We start from the raw sequence: 23636 nt of genomic DNA on the forward strand, positions 1-23636 counted from the left end.
TAGCATTAAAGAGAAAGCATTTAATTATTGAAATTTAATGGTATAAGTCATTTTTATACTGTTTCATTTGCCAAACATTCAGCCAGTGATGGTTAATTTGCAAAAGGACAGCCTGTGTAAGTAAATTTTCCCATTCTGCCCCTGGCATAAAGTACAGCCTAAATCTGTAGCACTGACTCAAATCACATTAAAAGAAACACATTCACCATGGTTTTGAATAGATGTGTACACAAATAACAAAAAAAAAACTGTCTTTCAACAGTAAATCTATAGTAAATTTATATAGTTTCTGTGATAACAAAAACTAGAAACAATATTTACAATATATTTGGCATCAAATTTATAAAGCATTAAAATTATTATTAATTTAATTCAGTCAGAGAATTTATACAAAAGTATTTTAAGTTATATACACTAAACATACTGTCATCTGGCTTTCAACACTTACTATGGAATACAATTCTCAATAGCAAAGGACATGGCAGACATTGCAGTGAAGATCTAAAAGTGTAGGTTGAGTTTTGGGTGGGATTAAGTGAGGAGAGAGAAACAGGCTGACAGCGGTGACAGAAACATAGCAGCGCTACATGGCAAGAGCTGTACTGTGACACACCTACATCTATGATCACTGTAAATGCCCACCCTAAACAGCCAGATACACATCACCCACTCTTCCTCATCGACACCCCTCACTCAAACCTCCAACGGCCATACACCTAGATCCCACAAACCCACTCATGCTACCACACTTTACTCATCCAACTCACCTTTTTACACCCGTATCCACTACACAAGCCTTCAACTACGTTCCCCCAACCCACTTCTCCCACATCTTCATACCCACATGTACCTTGCACCTTCTTCCACACCCACCAACAATATGAAACCCACCCATAACCCATACACTAACATCCACCAAAAAACATTTACTAACACCCTGTTCATCCACTGACATATACACAAATAATCCCTTACACAAATAAGTCAGACACTCAATACCACTCCTACAAACACACTATACATCCACTAACACTCAAACCTCCACTAACACCCTGTATACTCACTAACACTCAAACCTCCACTAACACCCTGTATACTCACTAACACTCAAACCTCCACTAACACCCTGTATACTCACTAACACTCAAACCTCCCCTAACACCCTGTATACTCACTAACACTCAAACCTCCCCTAACACCCTGTATACTCACTAACACTCAAACCTCCCCTAACACCCTGTATACTCACTAACACTCAAACCTCCACTAACACCCTGTATACTCACTAACACTCAAACCTCCCCTAACACCCTGTATACTCACTAACACTCAAACCTCCCCTAACACCCTGTATACTCACTAACACTCAAACCTCCCCTAACACCCTGTATACTCACTAACACTCAAACCTCCCCTAACACCCTGTATACTCACTAACACTCAAACCTCCCCTAACACCCTGTATACTCACTAACACTCAAACCTCCCCTAACACCCTGTATACTCACTAACACTCAAACCTCCCCTAACACCCTGTATACTCACTAACACTCAAACCTCCCCTAACACCCTGTATACTCACTAACACTCAAACCTCCCCTAACACCCTGTATACTCACTGATACTCAAATCACTGTGTGTGTGTGTCAGTGGATGAACAGGGTGTTAGTAAATGTTTTTTGGTGGATGTTAGTGTATGGGTTATGGGTGGGTTTCATATTGTTGGTGGGTGTGGAAGAAGGTGCACGGTACATGTGGGTATGAAGATGTGGGAGAAGTGGGTTGGGGGAACGTAGTTGAAGGGTTGTGTAGTGGATACGGGTGTAGAAAGGTGAGTTGGATGAGTAAAGTGTGGTAGCATGAGTGGGTTTGTGGGATCTAGGTGTATGGCCGTTAGAGGTTTGAGTGAGGGGTGTCGATGAGGAAGAGTGGGTGATGTGTATCTGGCTGTTTAGGGTGGGCGTTTACAGTGATCATAGATGTAGGTGTGTCACAGTACAGCTCTTGCCATGTAGCGCTGCTATGTTTCTGTCACCGCTGTCAGCCTGTTTCTCTCCCCTCACTTAATCCCACCCAAAACTCAACCTACACTTTCTACACCGTTTAATCCCTCTCATATGAGTTTGGAAAGTCACAGATAAAGATATTATCTGAAGAGCAGATAGTAAAACTCTTTTGTTTGATGCTGTTTAATGGGACAAATTGCAGAGGGGACCGATAATCTCTAACAAGTTTTACATGTGGCACAAAACCAAAGTTTTGAGGAAGTGCAAAGATCGGCTGTGTATCAAACCTCTTGAAGAACAGACCAATTTCTGTCTCCCCTTCTGCTGTAAATGACACAATGTCCTGTATTTCTCCATGGCATCCATTATTTAACTGAATGGCACTTTCCCTTCTTCTCTTAGACCGACAGTAGGCCTTGCTGGTAAAAACCAGACCATTATGGACCATCCTATTGTGTACTAGTACAATTTCTGGTACTTGTCTCTCTGCTGAGATGAAGGCACTCATTTCCTCATCCTTTAAATGCTTAGTTGTGCCACTGTCTAAAACTGTGGTGCCCTGCCAACGCAGACATTTCTGCACTCTTGGATATTCACTGAATTCTCTGCAGAAGTTTAACACATGGTCACTGATCACATGTTTTGTTGCAAAGCATGACATGGCTTTATGCAACAGAAACTTGTTGACAATCTGAACAGCAACACTTTTAGTTCCGTGGATCAACTTCAAGAGACGTCCGTTCGCATTTTCAAAAACAAAAGCCGAGTGTGCCCACAATGGACCCCACAGTTTCACTGACTTCGCAAGGTGAGTGAGAAGATGTACATTGAAAGTCATGCCTGTCTCTCCATAGAGTAACTGAAATTTGACAACAAACTCAAGGAGCATGATGTCTGCTTTGTTGACTTCCTCATAGGTGACAGACTCCTGCAAAAGAAGGAATACTGCCGATACAAGTAAACTGAGATGTTTCAAATACCGAGTATCAAGCACACCTTCAAGACATGGCAAACAATAGAAAAGCAACCAAGCTCTCCATTCTGATGCCTTCCAGTACCTGAACTCCTCAATTGGCCTAGGCAAGCGGGTAATGAGATGTGGAGGTTGGATGCTTCTGATGCGATTTTCTATTACACGTAATGTGTCTGGTCTACCAATATAATAGGGCTGATCACAACTCTGAAGAAAAAGTTCAGTAATCTGTCTGGTAACACCAAGAAGGACAGCATGCATATAATCAGGTACGAAGCCCCACACTACATCAAAGAACGGCATGTTTATCAGTTGGGATGGACCTTTAACACCTCTGACAGGCCTACCTTCAGCAAAGGCAATCTCCATATCTCTAATTATAGATTTTGAGTCTCTGTCATCGTATCCTGAAGCTGACACAGTATACTTTACGTGTCGCTCAACTAAAACACCTGGATGAAGGCAGAAGCCACACCCATAATAGCCATTAAATTAGGTCATGTTCTGCATTGCCGGTCTTGCTTTAGAATCTACACAGCAGCAGATGCCAACAATTTTGCTATTTATCTGAACACCATTTTTTCTCCATGAAACACCTTTAGAGCTGAGTGACTTTGCTTGTTCAGTAAATGGTTTCAGGTAAACTTGCATAGATGGCTCATGGGTTCCAAACCAAAGACCGGCAAGAATCACATGCTTGAATCTAATTTTGGGAGGTAGTTCATTCAAGTGTAGGTGTATTGGCCAAATAGAAAATTTTGAAGATTTGAAAACAGGAGACCCATCTGAATTAAAATTGTATGAAAAGTTGTTAGAATTTGACAGAATCCCTCCTGGTTCAGACAGCTTTTCATAAAATGCTCCATCAAATATGTCTGAGATAACATTCTCAACACTGTGTGGTCTGTCAAAGCGATAGCCGAGGTGCTTCTGTATTTCAGGATTTTCCAGAAGATTCTGGATTTGTGGTGCAACTGGCACATTGATAAAAAAGCTACCATTATTTAAAGTAGTGATGTCAACTGTTTCGCTGCAGGATGGACATTGATTTATGTTCTGGTCAGTGACTTGTTTTTGTGTGCCTAAGTGGCATTTGCAGGCCTGACAATAAAGGTGAAAGTCTACAATCTCTGAGTTGTTCTTGAAAACCTTGTTAAACAAATGTTTTGAACCTGGAACAACATCATTACCAAACAGGAAATTAATCAGAGTCAACAAGTCATCTAGTTGACAGCCAGTAATGTTATGCACAGCAGCATGAGTCATTATTAGCAGTAGAGCCTCAGCCTTTGTGATGGAGCCTGTGGATTTGAGAATATTGTCCATGCCTTTGTCCGTGCCTATTTTTTTAAGTGGATCATCAGTTGGCGTTGGATCATCACTTTCACTATCTGTTCCATCTGTGTCTTCAGAAGATGTGCTAAAAGTGTTCTCCTCTGGTTCGTCCAAAACAAGTAAATCTGATAAATCTCCACCCTAGAGATTAAAAAAATATATATATATATTTACATGCAGTATAGTTTGGGACAGGATAAACAACTAATATGTATTGGTTGTACAATGGATGATTCATTGTATGCATATTGATAATGTGCTATATAAATATATAGCTTCTGAAAACTAAGCTCTTGCAGCCTAAAGGTTTGTTATAAATTCCATATACAATAGCACATTTCATTTTTTATAAATAGCTTTTTGGTTTTGGGCATAAATAAGGTTTTCTTTTATTTGTTGTTAAGAAGAAATCCCAGAAGATGGGTTTTATGATGTTTTGATGAATAAAAAAAGTGGAATAAAAATATGTTCTCATGCATATTGATATATATATTTATTTATTTTTGTTTAGATTTCAAATTCATAGCCTTAAGTGCTAAGGAGGGACACCAGCTGGCAATTTCTCAGACATAGAAAGACAAATTTGTTCCCCAAATGAAAAACAAAAACATTAAAAGAATAAAGACAGAAAGAACATAATACGTAAATGATAATCTTAATAAATTGTTTCATTTAGGATCAATTTTTTTTAAAGGAATTAAAAAAAAAAACTAATATATATATATATATATATATATATATATATATATATATATATATATATATATATATATATATATATATTGTTTTTTTTAAATTATATTATTTAATTTTTTATTGTTAAATGTATATGAATACATTAACATGTACTTAATTTGAATTTTTGCAAGTTTTGTCTTCCATGCAAAACTTCAGACATCAGCTCACCTTTGTGAGTCAAAAAAAGCGGGTCTCTGTCTGCTTAGAATTTAGTGTAAAGAGAGACTATGCTGCATTATAGCAGACCTACTGTAACATATGCCGGGTCTGACCCACCCAGTCCCTAGAATCCAAAAGACCCAATATTGTTTTGATTCAGTGTGAATGTGCCATTTTAAGTAGTGTTGATGTCATTACAACCCAAATGAAGTCTACCAATTCAAGTCAAAAATCACCTACAATATACTGTAAGTAAGCTTTATATATTTCAGATATTGTAATTTTTTAAAATAATTGTATAATTTTATAAAAAGACCAAATAGACTAATGAGATTTTATTAAGATTTATATTAAAACAAAATTCTGTACCATGTAAATTAACGTTAGCTATACATTCACACAAATGAATGTGCAAATGTGTTACAAACATTATGCTACATTAGGCCCCAAATTATTATGCAGAAGTTTAATTAATTAGTTGATTTCATTGTTATTATTTGTTTCTTTTGCTTCATTAGATTTTTTATTGACTTTTGTATTAAGACTAATTCTAAACAAAAAAACATTTGATACATTTTTCCAGATCAACACTTAAATGCAATAATTATTATTAAAATTAAATAGTTTTGTAAAATAATTAGCAGTGACAAATTGTGAAAAAAAATAGCTATGCTGAATTCAGTATCATATTTCTAGGTTTGCAGCAGAAACAATCAAGCAAATACATCATGCTTGTTTTCATTTTTCTTATTTTACAAAGAGTTTTATGTCTAAAGTGTTTTGACTATATTGTGAATATAAAAAACTAGCCACATATATATATATATGTGTGTGTGTGTGTGTGTTTGTGTGTGTGTGTGTGTGTGTGTATGTGTGTGTGTGTGTGTGTGTGTGTGTGTGTGTATGTGTGTGTGTTTGTGTGAATCCGAAATGCATATGTCTTACATTGCAGTGTTTCCTCATGAGCGCAGTATTAAAAGTCGAGATTGCGTTAATGTAATAGTCTACGAGCATGCGGATCTCTTTGCTTGCGCGCCGATTTCCTCTGCTCGTGCATTTGTGCGCTCTCAAGTAAACGCTGCTGAAGTGCGATTAAGTGCGTTTATGTAATGAGTATGTCTCCAGCATTTATTTGTTTTGCTAGGAATATTTATGAATGTGTCCAATAGACCTACAGAGTAGGTTTGTGATGATGAGGAAATTTCCCCACCGGTTAATCGACATGTGACAACACCGGTAATACCGGTATCACCGTGGGAGTGGGCGTTTCTTCTTTTCCTCCTTTTTTCTGCTTTTAAATAGCTAATAAATGCGTGCGTATAATACTTTCACTTTCAGTTTTGCGGGAGTTGCCAATTCGGCGTCAATTGTTTGAATGGACGAAAAGGAAACTACAAAAAAAAAAAAAATCACTGTTAAACAACACATAACTTTTATTACCATAACGAATAAAACACAACAATACTACAGGCTAAAAAAACTGGAAGTTAGGACCATACAAATAACAACCATAAACGCCTATATTATATATTAACAGCTTAGTCCTTATGAACAATCCGTTTATAAAATACATTATTAACGAATCTATAGCCTATTGAAGAATAGACCGAATGTGAAATATGATCCTTGCATAATGATCACAACTAAACAAGCTGGCACTCATTTTATATATAAACTATGAATAAAAAATAATAATAATAAAAATGTTGAGAAATGGAACATTATGTAAAAAAAAAAATTGTAAAGACTACAGGCTAAATAAAAGCGCCTTGTCAGAGCTAAACATCACCGCACACGTGTCAGTTTACAGCTTCTGTAAAGTTCAGACATCATATACAGATCACACAATCTCAATAAACAACATGTAAATGTATAAATATTTCGATAAGTATTGTTATGGAATATTTATAACTATATGATCTTGCTTTTTGGTTATGATACCAGCTTTGATCTCTCTTAAAAGCGGCAGTTACAGGCGCTGCATAAGGGCGTGCACTGTCAATGGCGGAATACACACAGCACTGGCAAGACGTTTTATTTTTAGTTTTATTTGTTGCAGATTTGCACGTTGTTGCTTTTTAAAAATACCTTTTATTTTTAAAATCTCTCAAGTTAATGTTGTCTATCGAGTAACATAATCTTTCTCGGATTGGAGTTCGTTGCGCAGTAAGATTGACCAACACCACCCTGTAAGTTAACACACTGCATACTGTAGGTCCACAGCTCTGGTGTGTTCTGAATTACATGTTTTAAATGACAGCGAGACATGCTACGTTTAGTTTTTACTGTAAAATATAGATTATAACCGAGAACACAGTACAATCATATGTTTTGAATGGCTTGCCTATTGACGGCGTAGGCTAACCGTTAAATAGGCTGAGTTAATTTTATTAATATTAAAACACATTAAAACAAACTAGCCACCCTTTGATTTTTTTCGTTTACGTATATTTTTTTCAAACGGAAAATGCAATGAATATTTTATTTTGGTTTTCATTTTATTAGAAATAATATAATTTAAAGGCTACACAACTCCTCCATGGCTCCAATTGCGTTTTGACAGATAACATAGATAGACTTTCTGGCTCAAAGATATTTATGCCTGTTAATTTCAGCGCTGTATTTTGACAGATTTCGCAAAGGCTTCAGCTATTCTACCTGTCAGCTGGTACCAGCCTCGGTTTTGTGACTTGACTTGTTAGGCGTCTGTGTCTAGATGACAGCGAGAGAGAGAGAGAGATGAGATCAGACCTCAGATTCGATGTGTGGCTGCACGTCTCAGTTACTTTGTTTAAATTTTTAATATTGGCTCATCTAAATTAACTTTTCATTTATTAAAAGCCAAAATATTGCCAGACAGACGAAGCAACTTTCGGTTTTTGAAGAGAGCGTCCTCAGACATAAAAGACACGCGCACACACAGGTTAGCCTTACCTCTTGTAGGCCAATTCATTATGGATTTTTTTTTAATTAAACGCATAATAATCAAGTGCAAAAAAAACAGCTGAACTTCGGAAAAAGTGCTCACGGCTGTTGCCGCTATAGTTGCTTTGTTTCTCTGCAGTTGGCTTATTAATGGCGTAGCACTGCTAAATCACTCTTGTTTTAGTAAAAAAAAGATAATTTATTATTAAACATTATGAGATAATGGTCGCGTGATTTTTAAAATGAGAGTATGCGTTGCGTATTTATGGCTATTTATGGCTATAAGTGTGTTAAAGGTGCGTGTATAAATTAGTTGTGTTTCCTCCAACTGCTGCCACCTTTGTCAGGCAAAGTTTGCAGATTGCCTCATTAACGTCTTCAGGTTCTCTTTTTGCATTTAGTTTAAACCCAAAATATAGCCAAACAGATACTTTTGCATTGCGTTTTGACACTTTATCGTCTGCCATTCTCTTTCTGTAAATTCGACGCATTGTAGCTATGTTCAGATGATAAATATAGTGCATGCTCTCGTCTTAAGTAAATTATTTAGAATTATGTTTCACATTTAATTCAAATAAATATTTAATAAAAAAAAACGAATACTTAAAAAAAACAAATGTGGGGACGGTGTCACAGTGAAAAAGTGATGTCACCGGTGTTGAGTCTTAAAACCGGTATCACCGTCAACACCGTCTATCGTGGCAAGCCTACTACAGGGCTCAATTTAATGTTCTCGTTAGATTTAAATACATTGTGCCTCGTCACAGTATGGATAACCCACAGTACCCGCCTTTTGGGTGTCTGGTGATGAAATTGTTATAGCTGACTGTGAGGGGGCGTCTGAACTAGAGCTGTTATCAGGCTATAAAAGTTAGGCCCGATAGATCCTGAACCCGACAAGTACATTTTGATTGACAGCTTTTTAAAAGCCCGTTTAAGCCGAACCCGTTTATAGCCCGACATTATCCAAATGTGCACATGCACACAGCTCTTTTCTCTTTTTTCATGAATGAGTCATTATATGCGTTAACATTACTTATTCATAACATAGGCTACAGGCCAAGTTGGAACAAAAAAATAAAATAAGTCCTCTGTATCATCTTAACATCTCAACACTCTAAATAGGCCTGGGTACAAACACTTAACCTTTAAATTGGCCAACACACCCATAAAAATAAGTCTTTCTTAGCAAATTAATTAAAATAAATGATAAATGATGACAGGTATTTGGCAATAACAAAATTAAGATAAAGGCTCTGTGGGATTTGTTTTGCCAATTTTCTTCACAATAAGGCAATGGTGAAGCTGAATAATAAAAGAATAATGCCAGCATAAGCATGTATACTCTTACTACATTATTTTATGGTTTAATTAATATTTAGTTTTAATTTGAAATTCTTTACTCATCAAGATTAGGCTATGTGTTTTTGTGGGGGAACATTATTGAATCCACTGTAAATGGCTTTAGTGCAGTCCTTCGCTCACTGAGCAGCACTGAACACCCTTTCACTGCTGCTGCTACTGGCCGGGATGCACTACTGATCTGGCTAATTTAGCATGTTTTGGATAGGATTGTTTGTTCATCTTCTACCAGTCAAGAACATTCATTTCAACTTCCGTGACAGCGGATTCAATGCAGCGAGTGACCTTGTCATGTTCCCTGTCAGCTCGCTGGACACTGCTCCTTAGTGCCCTACTGTAATACGCAGTGTATAAGCGACCGCCGAAATACCTTAGTGGCTAGAATGACTTTTCGAATTAAACTGGCGGCTGGCCTGACCGCTGTCGAAATTCGCTCTTTTTGACATCTCCGTCATCATCTGTTTCACCTTTGCAGGGACGGATTTCAATGTTGTAACAAACAATTTGATTACTTCTTCGCGCTAATCGAAATGCATCACATGACTGTTCATTTACTGCGCAAGCCCAAGCCTAGACCCACTATGACTAGCTGCTGCAACGTCCCGCGGCTGCTTTCGTCTTTTCATGTGCGACTCGACGACTTTGAGCCCCATGGTTCCTAATGAATAGGTCTTTTTGCAGAATTTACACATTGACTCTTTGCCACGTCGTTAAGTTTAAACTTTCCCATCTTTGCATTTTGAACCTCACCTCGGCAACCGCATAATGACAGCACGCAGGTGCAGACCGACGCAAGCGTCTGTAGCCGACCTGCCGTAATAAGCTAATAAATCACGGCGACTGTCATTTCTCTCCTGCTTCACACATACTGAATAAATCAACTATTAGATGTTTTACGGTGAACCACGGTGCTTCCCTATCATCATTAAGCACATCTGCTAAAAATGTAATACCTACAGCCATTTTACGGTAAATTTAAGTCAATTTAAGACCTTAATTTCATGGATTTTAATTTAAGATATTTTTTAAGACTTTTTAAGGACCCGCGGGAACCCTGTATTACTTTTTGGTGTGATTATTACCCGCTATTAAAAAAATAAAATGTTTTGAATGAGAAGCTGTAATGTAGCCATGGCGGGATGATTTTTGGCATGGCGCCCCGCCATGGAAGAATGAGTGTAGCCAAAACCATGCATTGTAAACTCAAAGATGTAGTTTGTAAGATTGACACTTAGTAGTTGAACTAGGTATTGCAGTTCAAATTTAAAACACTTTTTCACCCGTCCTCTCCGACAACTCCACACAAATGCAGATTGCCAGATTAATGACACCAAAAGAAGTGAGCATCCCTGACTATCAAGCCTTCAACATAACTACACCTGACATCATGTTCTAACCTTCACCTTAAATTTCTATTTTGAACAGAAAAATATTTAAATGACCTCCATTTCTCACAGATGATCAGCAGCATAAACTATATGACAATAGTTACCTCAGGTACAGATTATGTGCTTTTCTCAGGGTTAAATGCTACCAATGCCAATCAGGGGCGCAGCAACCAGGGGGATGGGAGGATACATCCCCCTCACTTTTAGAGACAGACCAATTAGAAGGTGATTAATAATAAAATGAATGTAAAATTCTATTTCTGCTACCCCCCCCCCATTGTAGTTGAAAATATTCAATAATAATAATATATTTTTATATATTATTTGTTCTTTATATTTGTTATTTGATTTTAAATAGCATTTGGTTTTAAATCAAGTTTTAAAATTGTATTTATTTTAAGTTGCATAGTTCCCACAGTTGGAATTTTTGTGTAAATGTAGTTGTAGTGATTTAGCCCTTTTTTAACTGCCCAGATAAGTTTATGCCAGCTGCAACAAGTGAATAAAATACCTCTGAATCAGACATGTTAGAAGGGGTCTTGTCTGTGTCTGTGTTGATCTGCTCTGGGTCTATTGAGCTGTTGTCAGCATTGTGGTTGCTTATCATCGATTCTTCTTCCTCCTATAAAACAAAAGACAGGCCATTAATATTCTTGATTATACATTACTTACATATTGTTCATAATATTCTATATTTTATAATATCTTGTATTCAGCAGAAGAAAGAAACAACTTAAGGGTGACTATGTTAGTATTAAGATTTTAGTTTTAAGGATAAATACAAGCTATTACCTTCTGTGATCAAAAACCTTAACAAAATTAGAATTTATAAGATATAAACATGATATAAACATCCAAAGCTTGAAGTTTCTCACTTCTGCTTAAATGGATCAATGATTTTCATGATGCCACCTCATACATGTTACCAGTTTCTTACCAAATCTTCTGACCGATCAATATATGCAATTTTTTTTTAAATCTTATATTAATTCAAAAATTATATAAAAAAAAAAAACTATACTTGCTTTAAAGGGCACCTATCAGGCAAATGTAACTTTTGAAAGCTATTTGGACAGGAATGAGTAAGTATAGTGCGTAGATTTAAAACCACAAAAAAGTGATCCACATACATTTACTTGCTAACTTCATCAAATATATTTTTACCCAATAACGGTGATTATAGCCCGTAATTGAATGTCATAACTGGCATCACTCGTTAGACATCATCAATATATGATCATGTCATCTTATCAGCCATCCCTAGTAGTGAGAATTACACTGTTAAAATGACTCCACCTTACCCTACAAACTAGAGGTGCTTTACACCTGTAGATTGATTGTTCTGAAACAAGAATTAAAACTGTTACAAGGATGCTTTTTTTCTTGGTGCAGTTTTCACATGGGCTGTGTCCGAAATTACATACCATACTATATAGTAGGGCTGCTCGATTTTGAAAAAAATCATAATCACGATTATTTTAGTCATAATTGTAATCACGATTATTCAAAACAATTATCAGTTGAAGTCAAAATTATTAGCGCTCCTGAGAATTTTGTTTTTTTTAAATAACTATTTCCCAATTTATGTTAAACTGAGCAAGGAATTTTAACAGTATTTCCTCTAATATTTTTTTTTTTCTGGAGAAAGTCTTATTTGTTTTATTTTAGCTAGAATAAAAGCAGGTTTAAATATTTTGAAACCCATTTTAAGGTCAATATTATTAGCCCCCTTAAGCAATATATTTTTTGATTGCCTGCAGAAGAAACTACTGTTATACAATGACTTGCCTAATTAATCTAATTAAGCCTTTGAATTGCACTTTAATTTGGATGCTTGTATTTTGAAAAACATCTAGTCAAATGTTATGTACTGTCATTATAGCAAAGATAAAACAAATCAGTAATTAGACATGATATATCAAAACTATAATGTTCAGAAATAAGTAAAAAAAAAACTTCTTTCCATTAAACAAAAATTGGAGGAAAGGGTTGCTAATATTCAGGAGGGCTAATAATTCTGACTTCAACTGCATATATCCAGTTATTTTCCACCCTGCGAAGGAAAGAGAAATAAAAACAATAGAATAAAAATATGAAACAAACTGTGATTTAAGCATATTCACCTTAAGAAAAACACTTCAGCTACAAAAATCCTTCAGTCAAGAGCAGAGAGGAATTTTCTCGTCGTTTGATTAATGATAAAACAGGCGGCAGCATTTCGCACTTTCACTTTAATGGTTTCTCTTTCACGTCTTTTGATTCTCAACTCGTTTGTTTATTAATCACCGCGTTTTGACACCTATTTGACCATTAAAGCGCTCACGTTAATGATTTTAGATGTCTGCGCTCCTCTACTCATCTCAGTGTGCGAATGAGACCGAATGCTGACCGCGTGCTTATGTGTGTGTTGCACACACACATAAGTACGCGGTCATACGCGCTTTTGGTATATGATGCAGTAATCGTTTATCTCGATTAATGGTTTTTCATAATCGTTAGAAGCCATAATCGAAATCGAAATCGGATTTTCGATTAATTGCACAGCCCTACTATATAGAATGCTAAAAACAGTATGCTAGCCGAGTAGTATGTCTGAATTCATAAAATTTAAAAACCAGTATGTGAGAAGTACACGGATGAACTACTACTTCCGGCAACTTATCCAGCACATGTTTTACGCAGCGGATACCCTACCAGCCGCAACCCACCTATGGGAAACATCCATACACACTCATTCACACTCATACACTACGGACAATTTAGCTTACCCAATTCACCTGTACCGCATGTCTTTGGACTGTGGGGGAAAACAGAGCACCCAAAAGAAACCCAGGCAAATTCAGGGAGAACATGCAAACTCCACACAGAAACATCAACTGACCCAGCCGAGGCTCGAACCAGCGACCTTCTTGCTGTTAGGCGACAACACTACCTACTGTGCCACTGTGTCGCCTATATTATATTATATTATATTATATTACTATTTAAATGTTTGATCTTTCCCGACGGTAATTACATTTTTTCTAATGGAAAACCAACACTTGTTTGCACTATTAAGATGTTGTGGTTGTGTTTAAATTAAAATGGATGTGTCTTTGATTCAATAACAATGAATATTTTCAAACGTCTATTTGCAAACTATAGCAGCCTGAATAACAAAAAAAAAAAAATATATATATATATGTATATATATATATATATATATATATATATATATATATATATATATATATATATATATATATATATATATATATATACACATATTATATATAATATATTGCATTTTATAATGAGGCAACATTATTTAATGCTACCTAATGTATAATGTACTAATGTACTTAATGTTATGTAATGTACTCTAATGTTATTAAACTTTTTGGTCCAGAAACGATACAACATCAGGCAATAACAAAGAGTTGGGTTTTTGGGTGCTAGTTGTTTAGCAATGGCTCAGTGTGTCCCAGCCTTTAGACAATTGATTTCTTTTTGGGTGAATGAAGCCAAATCACACAAATACCTCTGAATCAGACATGTGACAGGGGGTCTTGTCTGTGTCTTCGTGGATCTGTCCAGAGTCCATTGAGCTGTGGTCAACATTGTGGTTGTTTATCCTTAATTGATCTTCCTCCTATGGAACAACAGACAGGCCATCAAAATGTTTGAATCTTTCAAATACTGGTCATACTACATGACATTCTTTGGCTATAATTCATCAGTAAAAAAAGTTTAGAAAATTACATACAGGTCTAATAGTGTGCAGTAGACACATCCATCTTAATGATTTTTATATTACAGTATAAAAATACAGTTTGAGCATTCAAATTTCTGTCGTACGACACTGCGAAAATGGGTGGGATTAAAGAATAGGTCATGTTTTGATTTTCAATTTGTCTCACACAGTCATGTGATGTAGGTCGCAAGTCAGAGTTTACCAAGCTTGAACTTGAAGCACCAGCTTGCAATTCCAGTGCGTGCGTATAAACGGAAGCCTATGAGGCGAAAAGTGCAGTGTGACAGCGGCTTAAAACTGCACACTCGGGTATGTAAGGGCATGGTATTGGTAATAAATTGTAGATGGGTATCGCAATATGGTTACTCAATAGCCTTTGTCATTTATATGTAATTACATACTGATGTAATTAGTGTAATTACCTCTGAATCTGAAGAAACCTCATTTATATCTGAAAAGAAGTCATCTGTAGCTGAACAACTCTGGTCAGTAACCAACAGGTCCAAATTTGTCTCCTTAATGCTTTCCACCTATGTATGAAGATATAAATAATTAAAGACACAAACAGATGAAAAAGTCTAATTTTAAATAGTTTAAATGTGATTTTCTCATGTTTAAAAAACTAATTTGACACTTGCTGTCCATGACTTGTTTTTTTTGCAAAGTAATGCTTTGCATGGTGTAGTGTATATAATTTTAATATGTGAACGTTTAATAATTTGAAAAAATTGAGTAATAACCACTTAATTGTGGAATTTTCAACATATACTATAGTCATGTAATACTACAGATAAAGTTGAAGATACAGATGAAGCTTGAAGTTAAATTTTGCAGCTCAGGATTTAACACGTAAAATGTATTGTAGAAAATTATATTAATTAGTTGGGTTAAACTTAATGGATAAACAAAAAAGACAGTATTGTATATGTGTAAATTATCTGGATCTGTAACACATCACTCTACTAAAATTTAAGATATTATTGAATAACTACAAAAATTGCATTGCAAAAAAAATTGTAAATGAAGCTAAAATAAATGCAGCTAGCTTAGATGATTATTTTTTTAAATGTGATGATGTGATATCAAATTTTGATCAACTCATTATGTTAAATGTACAGTATATGACTTTATTTGGCAACTAAAAGAAGCTTGCTGTCAGTTTGCAATTAAAGAATTTAACAAATTAGGAATTTCTTTTAAAGATGTTTCACCCAATGTGACTAATCCAAACAATTGGAGTTGAGTTACACTCATCTGGGGTTTGTTCTTCGTACGGGGATTACTCAGTTAGTTAAACTTGGTTATTGACGATTTGACAACATGCAGGATTGTTTTGTTTAAAACTCATTTAAGAGTTGTTGTGAGCAACAGGTCTGGTAGCTCAAACCTGCTCGCAAACAGCAGCTTATTTCATATAAACAGAGTTAGATTCTCACTTAAGACCTTTCAAGCAAAGGTAATACTGAAACTATATTCCAAATGCTGATACTTTCTCACAGTAGTAACCTATAGGTTATTTACACTGGGGAAAATTGTAAAATAGTAAAAAAAAAATTAAGCTTTAATAAAATTTGTGTATGATAATAGACTTGGCCAATATTCTCATTTTCTCGGGCACACATTTTGAAAGCTAATATGCGGTGATTTGATATTTCGCAAAAGTTGCAGACACCTTTACTAATATCAAAATGTTTTTTTTAAAGCAAAATTAATTTGAACAGCCATTTATTAAGAAACTTGAATAGGCCTACTATAATAAAGAACTTGACACATAATTGTGTAAAGCCTGCAACCCACAATTGATGTGGAAATGTATTGTGTATCATATTTAACAGTTTACTGCGGATTTGATGCAATTTTGCTCATGTGGATAAATGAATATTAATCAGATGATGCCATTACGCTGATGTGCCATCAACCAATCATTGCATTGCTGATCATAATTTTAAGGATCGATAGATCTGTCCCTCACAACACATGCAGCAATCTGAGAACAGTTTATTCAGATATTTTACTGATTTGTGAAGTTGTTTGAACAACCAGATTAGCCAGACATCAGTTATCAATGTAAAAATATCCAAGATCTGTGAATCAGCTTAGGTTGTTTAAACGAGGTATGAAGAACGAACCCCAGGTTGCAAAAAAGTTTCAGAAAGGTATCATACAATGTTAGGAGGGGTCTGGTATGAATATGAATATTCTGTCTATGAAACAAAATAAGGGCTTTGAAATTATGTTCGACTGTAACACATTTTACATGCAATAGCCATATTTTTATATTCATATTAAGTTGCTACATTAACAGTTGTTATTAACAGAAACAAGCACAGCTACCTCAAAACCAGCCATCTTCTCAAGCCTTTGTCTGGTTTTGGCTGGTATGATGGACACATTGCCAGGCTCCAGGTATTTCTTATATTTCCGTTTTGACATCTACACAAACTTTCAATAAGTAACATTGTACTTACACAAATATGTATTTTATACTATACACATAGACATACAGACATGTACCTTGTCATCATTTACTTCATCGGTTCTGTGTTGTGACCATTGGGCAGCTCATCTGATCTCTCAGGTGTGCTCTCAAAAAAATCGAAAGGTCTATTAGAGATGGAGAAAAGAACAATTTATTTTATTTATACACAATTAGACAAGTACTGTATCTTAATGCCACATATACATACATATATATATACGTTATTAAAATTGCGTTTGCGTTATGACGTGTGTGCCCGCTATCAGCCAGAGGACATAAAAGGGCTTTCGTGGATTTTTAAATTAACGGCATTTTAACGGTACCTCAAAGATGTTTGCCTATGTGCGGTATTCGGACGGGCACAAACACATTGTTCCCATAGAAGATATAAAAAAATTTGACCCTAAAAATTATAAACAGAATTATTTGTACCTTGTTCGCTGGGAAAACACGTTTTATCAAGCTCAGGTACTTCTGATAAAAGGTAAGGTTAACGTTTTGATGAAGTAAGACTGACTACGTCCGTTAACGTTATATTGTTTACTTACTTAACGTAACTTACCTTTCAGAGACCCGTGAAGAGATGGAGGAGGAACTGGCTAACCCGTCCAAGCGGATAAGGACAGCAAAAGTCCTCAACCAGGATGACGAAAAGGAAGTGTTTGAAACTGAAAAAGAAAAAGGAGCTCTGAAAAAGAAAAACGTAACGTATTTATAAAAATCTTATTTTAAACCTCTGAATGTTACCTCATAGATTGGCGTGATCTTCGTCTTCACACTGTAACTTCCGCTTGTCAAACGAATCACTTTAAAATGAATACATTTGAGTCCAAATGACTGGCAGTTCATATGAATCACTCCAGTTTGTTAGCTGTCTTACAATGAATCAGATGAATCAGATTATGGAGTCATTTTAGGTAGAGTCGCTAATCGGTTCATTCGAACACTTCGCGTGCATGCGCGTCAAAGTTCGTATATACAGAGTTTTAATGCTAATTGTACGAATATTTAAAAAATATATATTTTAAATAGTTTTAAAACATTAATAACCTTTAAAGTATTAACACTCGTAAATTTTGAATTCAGGTCTATTTATAAGTTATAACTTTAACTAGACCTGAATTCAAAATTTACGACTGTTAATACTTTAAAGGTCTTATTGTAAGATCTATGATCTCTTATGTGTTTGACGATATAAGGCATTGATCCATTATCATAAATTGCATAGCAGTTTAATGAATTCAAACTTTTGTTTAAAGAATTAATTAGACTATATTATAAAATTATCAAGTATTAAAATGTCTTGGACATAACAGTTTTTAAAGTTATCAAGAAAAGTTGTGAATGTCTAATCTTGCTTAGCATGGTTCCAAACTTGTATGACCTTTTCCCGTGAGGTTTCCCTTTACCTTTATATATTTGACAATAAAACGTTTATTTAAAAAAAGAAAGCTGCCAATTTCTTTCTACAATTCTGTACAGTTCATTAATTATAACTGTATCAATGATTTGTAGAAAACACTGAGGACTGCTGAAGCCTCAGAAAAAAGAAAAACACTGCTCAAAATTCTAGAAGACAGAAAGGAGAGGAAGAGAGAGGCCCCACTTTTTGAAATGGGTCGTCCCAAAAACACAGATGACAGAAGTCACAAATTTTCTGACAGTGAAGAGGAAGTAATAACTCAGAAAATACGTGAAGATTTGCAAAGAAAATATAGATCAATGAAGAAGAAAAAACAAGAGCTTCAAGAAGATCTGGAGAAATGTACAAACAAGTAAGAGTTTAATCATGAACAATTTCCATTTGTTTATATTCTTTAAAAAAAAGGTCAGATATTTCAGAGTATTATGAAAATCTGATCAAGAAAAAAGTTTTTCTCTCTGATTTTTGTTCTCTACCAAATTTAAGGTGTGCTAAATTAGAAAAAGAGAAACAGGATCTTGTTGAAGAGCTGGCCACCTACAAAAGCCTCAACATAACACTGCAGCACAATATAGATGAAGTGCTACAAAGAGCCTTCTCCAAAAAAGGTATTATTCCAAATCATTTACACCACATTCAAAATTTTCAGACCAATTCTCTGGCATTAATTCATTTTTTTTTATTTGTATCTTTATCTTACAATTTATGCTAAAATTCCTCCCAGTTGATGGCCTTTAATGGTTTATTATATCTTATTGGCTTCAGATTTGTGTTGTTTTGGCTATTTTGCTTTTTGTATCTCAAATATGTCTTTTTTCATTTTAGTGTATTCAAAAATAAATGGTTATTGAATTGAAATAAAACTTTTTCAATTTAAAACATCAACACACAGTATTTATCTCTACCAATTATATATATATATATATATATATATATATATATATATATATATATATATATATATATATATATATATATATTTATTGTTCTTATATTTTTGTTCTTTTCAGGTCCATCTTTTCTTAGTAGACCTTCTGGCTCTTTTGAGAGCACACCTGAGAGATCAGATGAGCTGCCCAATGGTTCTGAGGACAACAACGACACCTATGAACCAATGAGACTTTATGAAGTAAATGGTGACAAGGTACATTACTATATTTTATCAAGCCTTTTTACACTATTGGTTTCACACATCAAAAAGTTAACTTTTCCTTAAAATTTCTTTCCAACAGTTTTCCAATCTTTTTAATTCTCAGAAATATTATTTTTTCTGCCTTTTGGTCTATTACATGGGACAGCTTCATTTACTCCAAAAAGTGTTCTTTTCACTTTTCAAATCTAAAGTGTTGTAATATTTTGACGTTTTACTGTAAAAGCAAATTAAATAGCATATATACATAGTTTGTGTTAAATAATGTTACTGTTAACTCTAGCTTTAAAACTTGCTCACAACTGTTAAATATTATGACTAAATGTATGTTTTAATCTATTTAAGTAACCATGTTATAACCTAGATACAACATTTAGGTTGTACAACCTTTTTTACACAATTGCATACATGCTTTTTAATGTGTAAACCTAACCCCACCCCTAACCTCACAGTGATATCAATAGCTCTATTGAGTGCAAGGATCTGAGACTGCATTTCAGAGATTACACATCTCACATTGCATGCGCAAGTAGCCGGATACTATTGCACAGATTCATTTTTGAAAGCATTTGTGAATAATATCTGCCCTGAAAAGAGTTCAGAAAATTTCCACCTGAACCACTGAAATAATTAGAGATCTTTACAACTTCTTGTTTTTAATTTGAAATCATAAAAAAAAATGCAAAACAATTTTTTTTTTGCGATAGCCAAATTTCTACAGTCAAGAAAAAAACACCCCATTTTTTGCTCATCTTCTTTTTTATTAGACAACTCACTTATTTACTTTCGTTGATATTAATTTTAAAAAAGCCGCTGGTCCTTTTTATGTGTATTATTTGCAAACTGAAATGAGACTGAACGTCTAAAAAAGATTTACAAAAGTCATTTACAAATGACCATGCCTGCTCTTATTGGAAAAATAAGGTGGATATATCTGTGATGTTTATTATTTTAATAGTTTGTTTGTCCAAATAAATTGGTTTTAGGTGGTCTTTACAAGATAGTTCAATCAAAGAATTACACAATTTACTCATTCTCAAATGGTTAAAACATTTATGTTTCTTTCTTCTATTGAACACATACACACAAATAATATAAAGTCAATGGATGCAGGTTTTAAGCTTTCATTTAAATATCTTTTTTTGTCAGAAAAATGAAACTTGTGTGACAAACCATGCAGATAATAATGACTAATAACTATCCCTTTAGTAGCAAATAAAAAAAAATTTTCAATTATTTTCTGTTTTGAAGATCCACATAGGAGACAACATTTGGATCCGAGAAGAGGTGTGGAAAAAAATCAAATCGGCTGCAAAAGATTCTCTTTTTGTGAAAGAGATGGCTGTAGCATTGTGGGGGACTGCCACTTTAAAAACAAGAAGCGTGTCAGGAAAGGAGTGTCCCACCAAAAATAGCTCAGCAAAGCCTCCCTTGACACCATCCAAGTTGCAAGTTTTGAGAGGTAAATCAAAAATTTCTAATCATTCATGGATGCACTATAACCATAGACAAATATTTTAACAGTTGAAAAATTGTTCATGCTAAGCTATTCATTGATCCATTGATACTCATTTATGTAAGAGTGTATTCAGCTGGCTGTTCTTGCAGTATGAAGCCAGCAGCTGTTGTATAAGACTGAAGGGATTTATTCTGCAAAAACAACTAGCTGTATGTACATTTGTCTAATTATTACACATCTAATTGGTTCAAAATTAAACCATTAAGGTAATAATATACCTTTTAGAGAGAAAAAAAGACTTATGCCCAATCTAAATTCTTTATAAAAATAAAATTTTTATTAAAAAAAAAAAAAAAAACGTAAAAATCCCCTGCTGAATTTCGCTATCTATAATCCCTAATAATAACTTCTGTATAGCAGTCCCACAACATTCTGACACTTGATGACACTCAAATACCCTGTCAGTAATGTCTAGTGGCTGGGAATGAGCTTTTTACAGTGTCTGCTATAATGTTAATGTTGTTTTTGGTGTGTTTAATATTACATAGATGAATATGGCCACTGTGTAAATACACAGTACGATCTTATTGCCACATTAGATCGTTATGATAACATAATATATGCCTTCAGTAAATTCCAGAAGATAAATACCAATAAATAACACAACTGGAATAACTACAGCAGTCGCCATCATCTGATCTCAGCAAGAGATTGCGATGGCATAGGATGACGTGTGCAGGTGCTGCAGTACTGTCCCATTTTTTTAGGGGTAATTTTAAAGCCCTTCCCCTTAACCCTCGATTGTAAGGGCCAAGGGGAAGGGGAAAGGGTAGGGGTACAAAAATAGAATTGGGTGTGGGCCTTAAACAGCTGTAGCCTCTGATGGCATCAAACAGTCAAAAACAGCAGAGTCACAGATAAGCATAATGGTCAAGATAATTATTGTTATCTATAATTATGTTGTTATCTATAATTATTATGTTATTAGTTTAGCAGCTGTTATTTGGGAATAACATACCTTGAAATCCTATTATTAACCTATCAGAATAAAGTATTTCAGAGAGCCGTTTAATAACATTCAATAAAATATTTATAAAGTACTGTGGTGGCCACAATTATTAGAACATATTTTCACTGACTTAGAATGGTTTTAAGTCAGTTGATGTTTTTAAGTCATGTTTTTATGTTTTGCAATATATATGCAAAATAATGTTGTGCAAATACTGTATTTATATATTGTATTAAAATATACATTATTTTGTATCTACAGCATTTATACACAATTGCCTTATGCTGTAAAAATGATTCTGCCTTTTACTTTTTCAACACAATTTTATAAGCTAAAAAAAAAATGTTAATTCAGGTTAACCTGGCAAATTTTCATTGTCTTAGCTACTCTGCACATAGTGTTTGTCACCAGAACTTAAAAACATATGCTGAACCAGCGTCTTTTAAATTGCGCCCTATACTTCCAATCCAGCAGGTAACAGAATATGCAAAATTATGTCGGTTCGCCAACTGCCAAATAAACACCAAAAGTCAGACACATTGGATATTTTTCACCAGATTTTTCAATCATCCCATTTGGTAAGTAATGTACCTTCAAATTTATGTTATAGCTTGTAAAATGACATATATGACATTATTGTCCATGTATTGATGACAGTATAATGTTTCTAGAGCAGACTTGACTTTTTCTTATACATGAGGGGTTTGGCCATGTTTATAACACTTATTGAAGATAGTTTTAGGTTTGAATTTGCAATATCTCAATATGTTTATAACAAAGGTATACTTTTTTAGTTCCCTGACTTTTTTTTATAGATTTAACAATTTCTCGTTTATTTACAGTAATTGATTTAAATGTACTTTTGTCACTCTATAAATTGTAGTATATTCCCAGAAGGCAGACTGACATACTAAAGGTGAGGTTTTACCAGTAGTACAGCAGACAAATATTTATAATAATTTACCTAAATGCAGTTTTGTCATTCCAAAGGTTGCAGCACATTCCCAGAGAAAGACTAAATTACAACAGGTGAGATTTTACCAGATAAATCTCATCAAATGCAAACTGTAAGCAAATATCTAAGAAAATGATTTACAATAATTCATCTATATGCAATTTTGTCATTTTAAATGTTGCAGCGCATTTCCAGAGAAAGATGGACTTGCAACAGATGAGATGTTAACAAATATCTTCAGTCCTATGCAAACAGTAAACAAAAAATGGGAGGAAAAATAAGTAAATTTATATTTTAAAGATTTTGTGATTACTTTGATCTTGATTATGTACACTATTTATTAAAGAGGTTTTGGTTGATTTTATTCATTTTTTCTTCATAGAATTACTTCAAGCAGTGTGGGGCCTTTGAAAAGGTAAGTGAAGCTGCAAGTTTTACTACATTTTACTACAGCCAATCAACAAATTGTTATATGAAACTAAAAGCTAAAGCACAGCTATTATGGAAGTAATGATTTTTAAGTAAATAACATTTAGTGTATT

The 23636-nt window shown here is 34.5% G+C and overlaps 5 protein-coding genes across 8 annotated transcripts in view; 2 read left to right on the forward strand and 3 right to left on the reverse strand.

Moving 5' to 3' along the window:
- Nucleotides 1-17915, reverse strand: LOC137487636 (uncharacterized). The gene is made up of 8 exons (XM_087248732.2): nt 17846-17915; nt 17661-17766; nt 17134-17223; nt 16954-17052; nt 15042-15149; nt 14407-14517; nt 11398-11508; nt 1-4455 (listed from the first exon to the last, which is right to left on the reverse strand). Exons 4-8 carry the CDS (start codon nt 17050-17052, stop codon nt 3472-3474), a joined length of 1413 nt encoding a protein of 470 aa, XP_087104858.1. The 5' UTR covers nt 17134-17223; nt 17661-17766; nt 17846-17915; the 3' UTR covers nt 1-3471.
- Nucleotides 1-23636, forward strand: part of LOC137490924 (uncharacterized) — a 671652-nt gene that overhangs the window by 478427 nt on the left and 169589 nt on the right. The window lies entirely within an intron of this gene.
- The window catches only part of si:dkey-151g22.1, a 472026-nt gene that overhangs the window by 345927 nt on the left and 102463 nt on the right, over nt 1-23636 (reverse strand). The window lies entirely within an intron of this gene.
- Nucleotides 1-23636, reverse strand: part of LOC108183685 (uncharacterized) — a 301560-nt gene that overhangs the window by 238679 nt on the left and 39245 nt on the right. The window lies entirely within an intron of this gene.
- The window catches only part of LOC141381669 (BEN domain-containing protein 5-like), a 16976-nt gene continuing 10729 nt past the window's right edge, over nt 17390-23636 (forward strand). For both annotated transcript variants that reach the window (XM_087249054.2, XM_088650551.1), the window contains exons 1-6: nt 17390-17582; nt 17668-17801; nt 18614-18873; nt 19008-19129; nt 19532-19665; nt 20923-21133. In XM_087249054.2, coding sequence (XP_087105180.1) covers nt 17429-17582; nt 17668-17801; nt 18614-18873; nt 19008-19129; nt 19532-19665; nt 20923-21133 — 1015 coding nt within the window. In that variant the 5' untranslated portion in view covers nt 17390-17428. The remainder of the gene's footprint in view (nt 17583-17667; nt 17802-18613; nt 18874-19007; nt 19130-19531; nt 19666-20922; nt 21134-23636) is intronic.

Source organism: Danio rerio, chromosome 4, assembly GCF_052040795.2.
Source record: "Danio rerio strain M-AB ecotype USA chromosome 4, GRCz13ab, whole genome shotgun sequence".
NCBI classification, from domain to species: domain Eukaryota; kingdom Metazoa; phylum Chordata; class Actinopteri; order Cypriniformes; family Danionidae; genus Danio; species Danio rerio.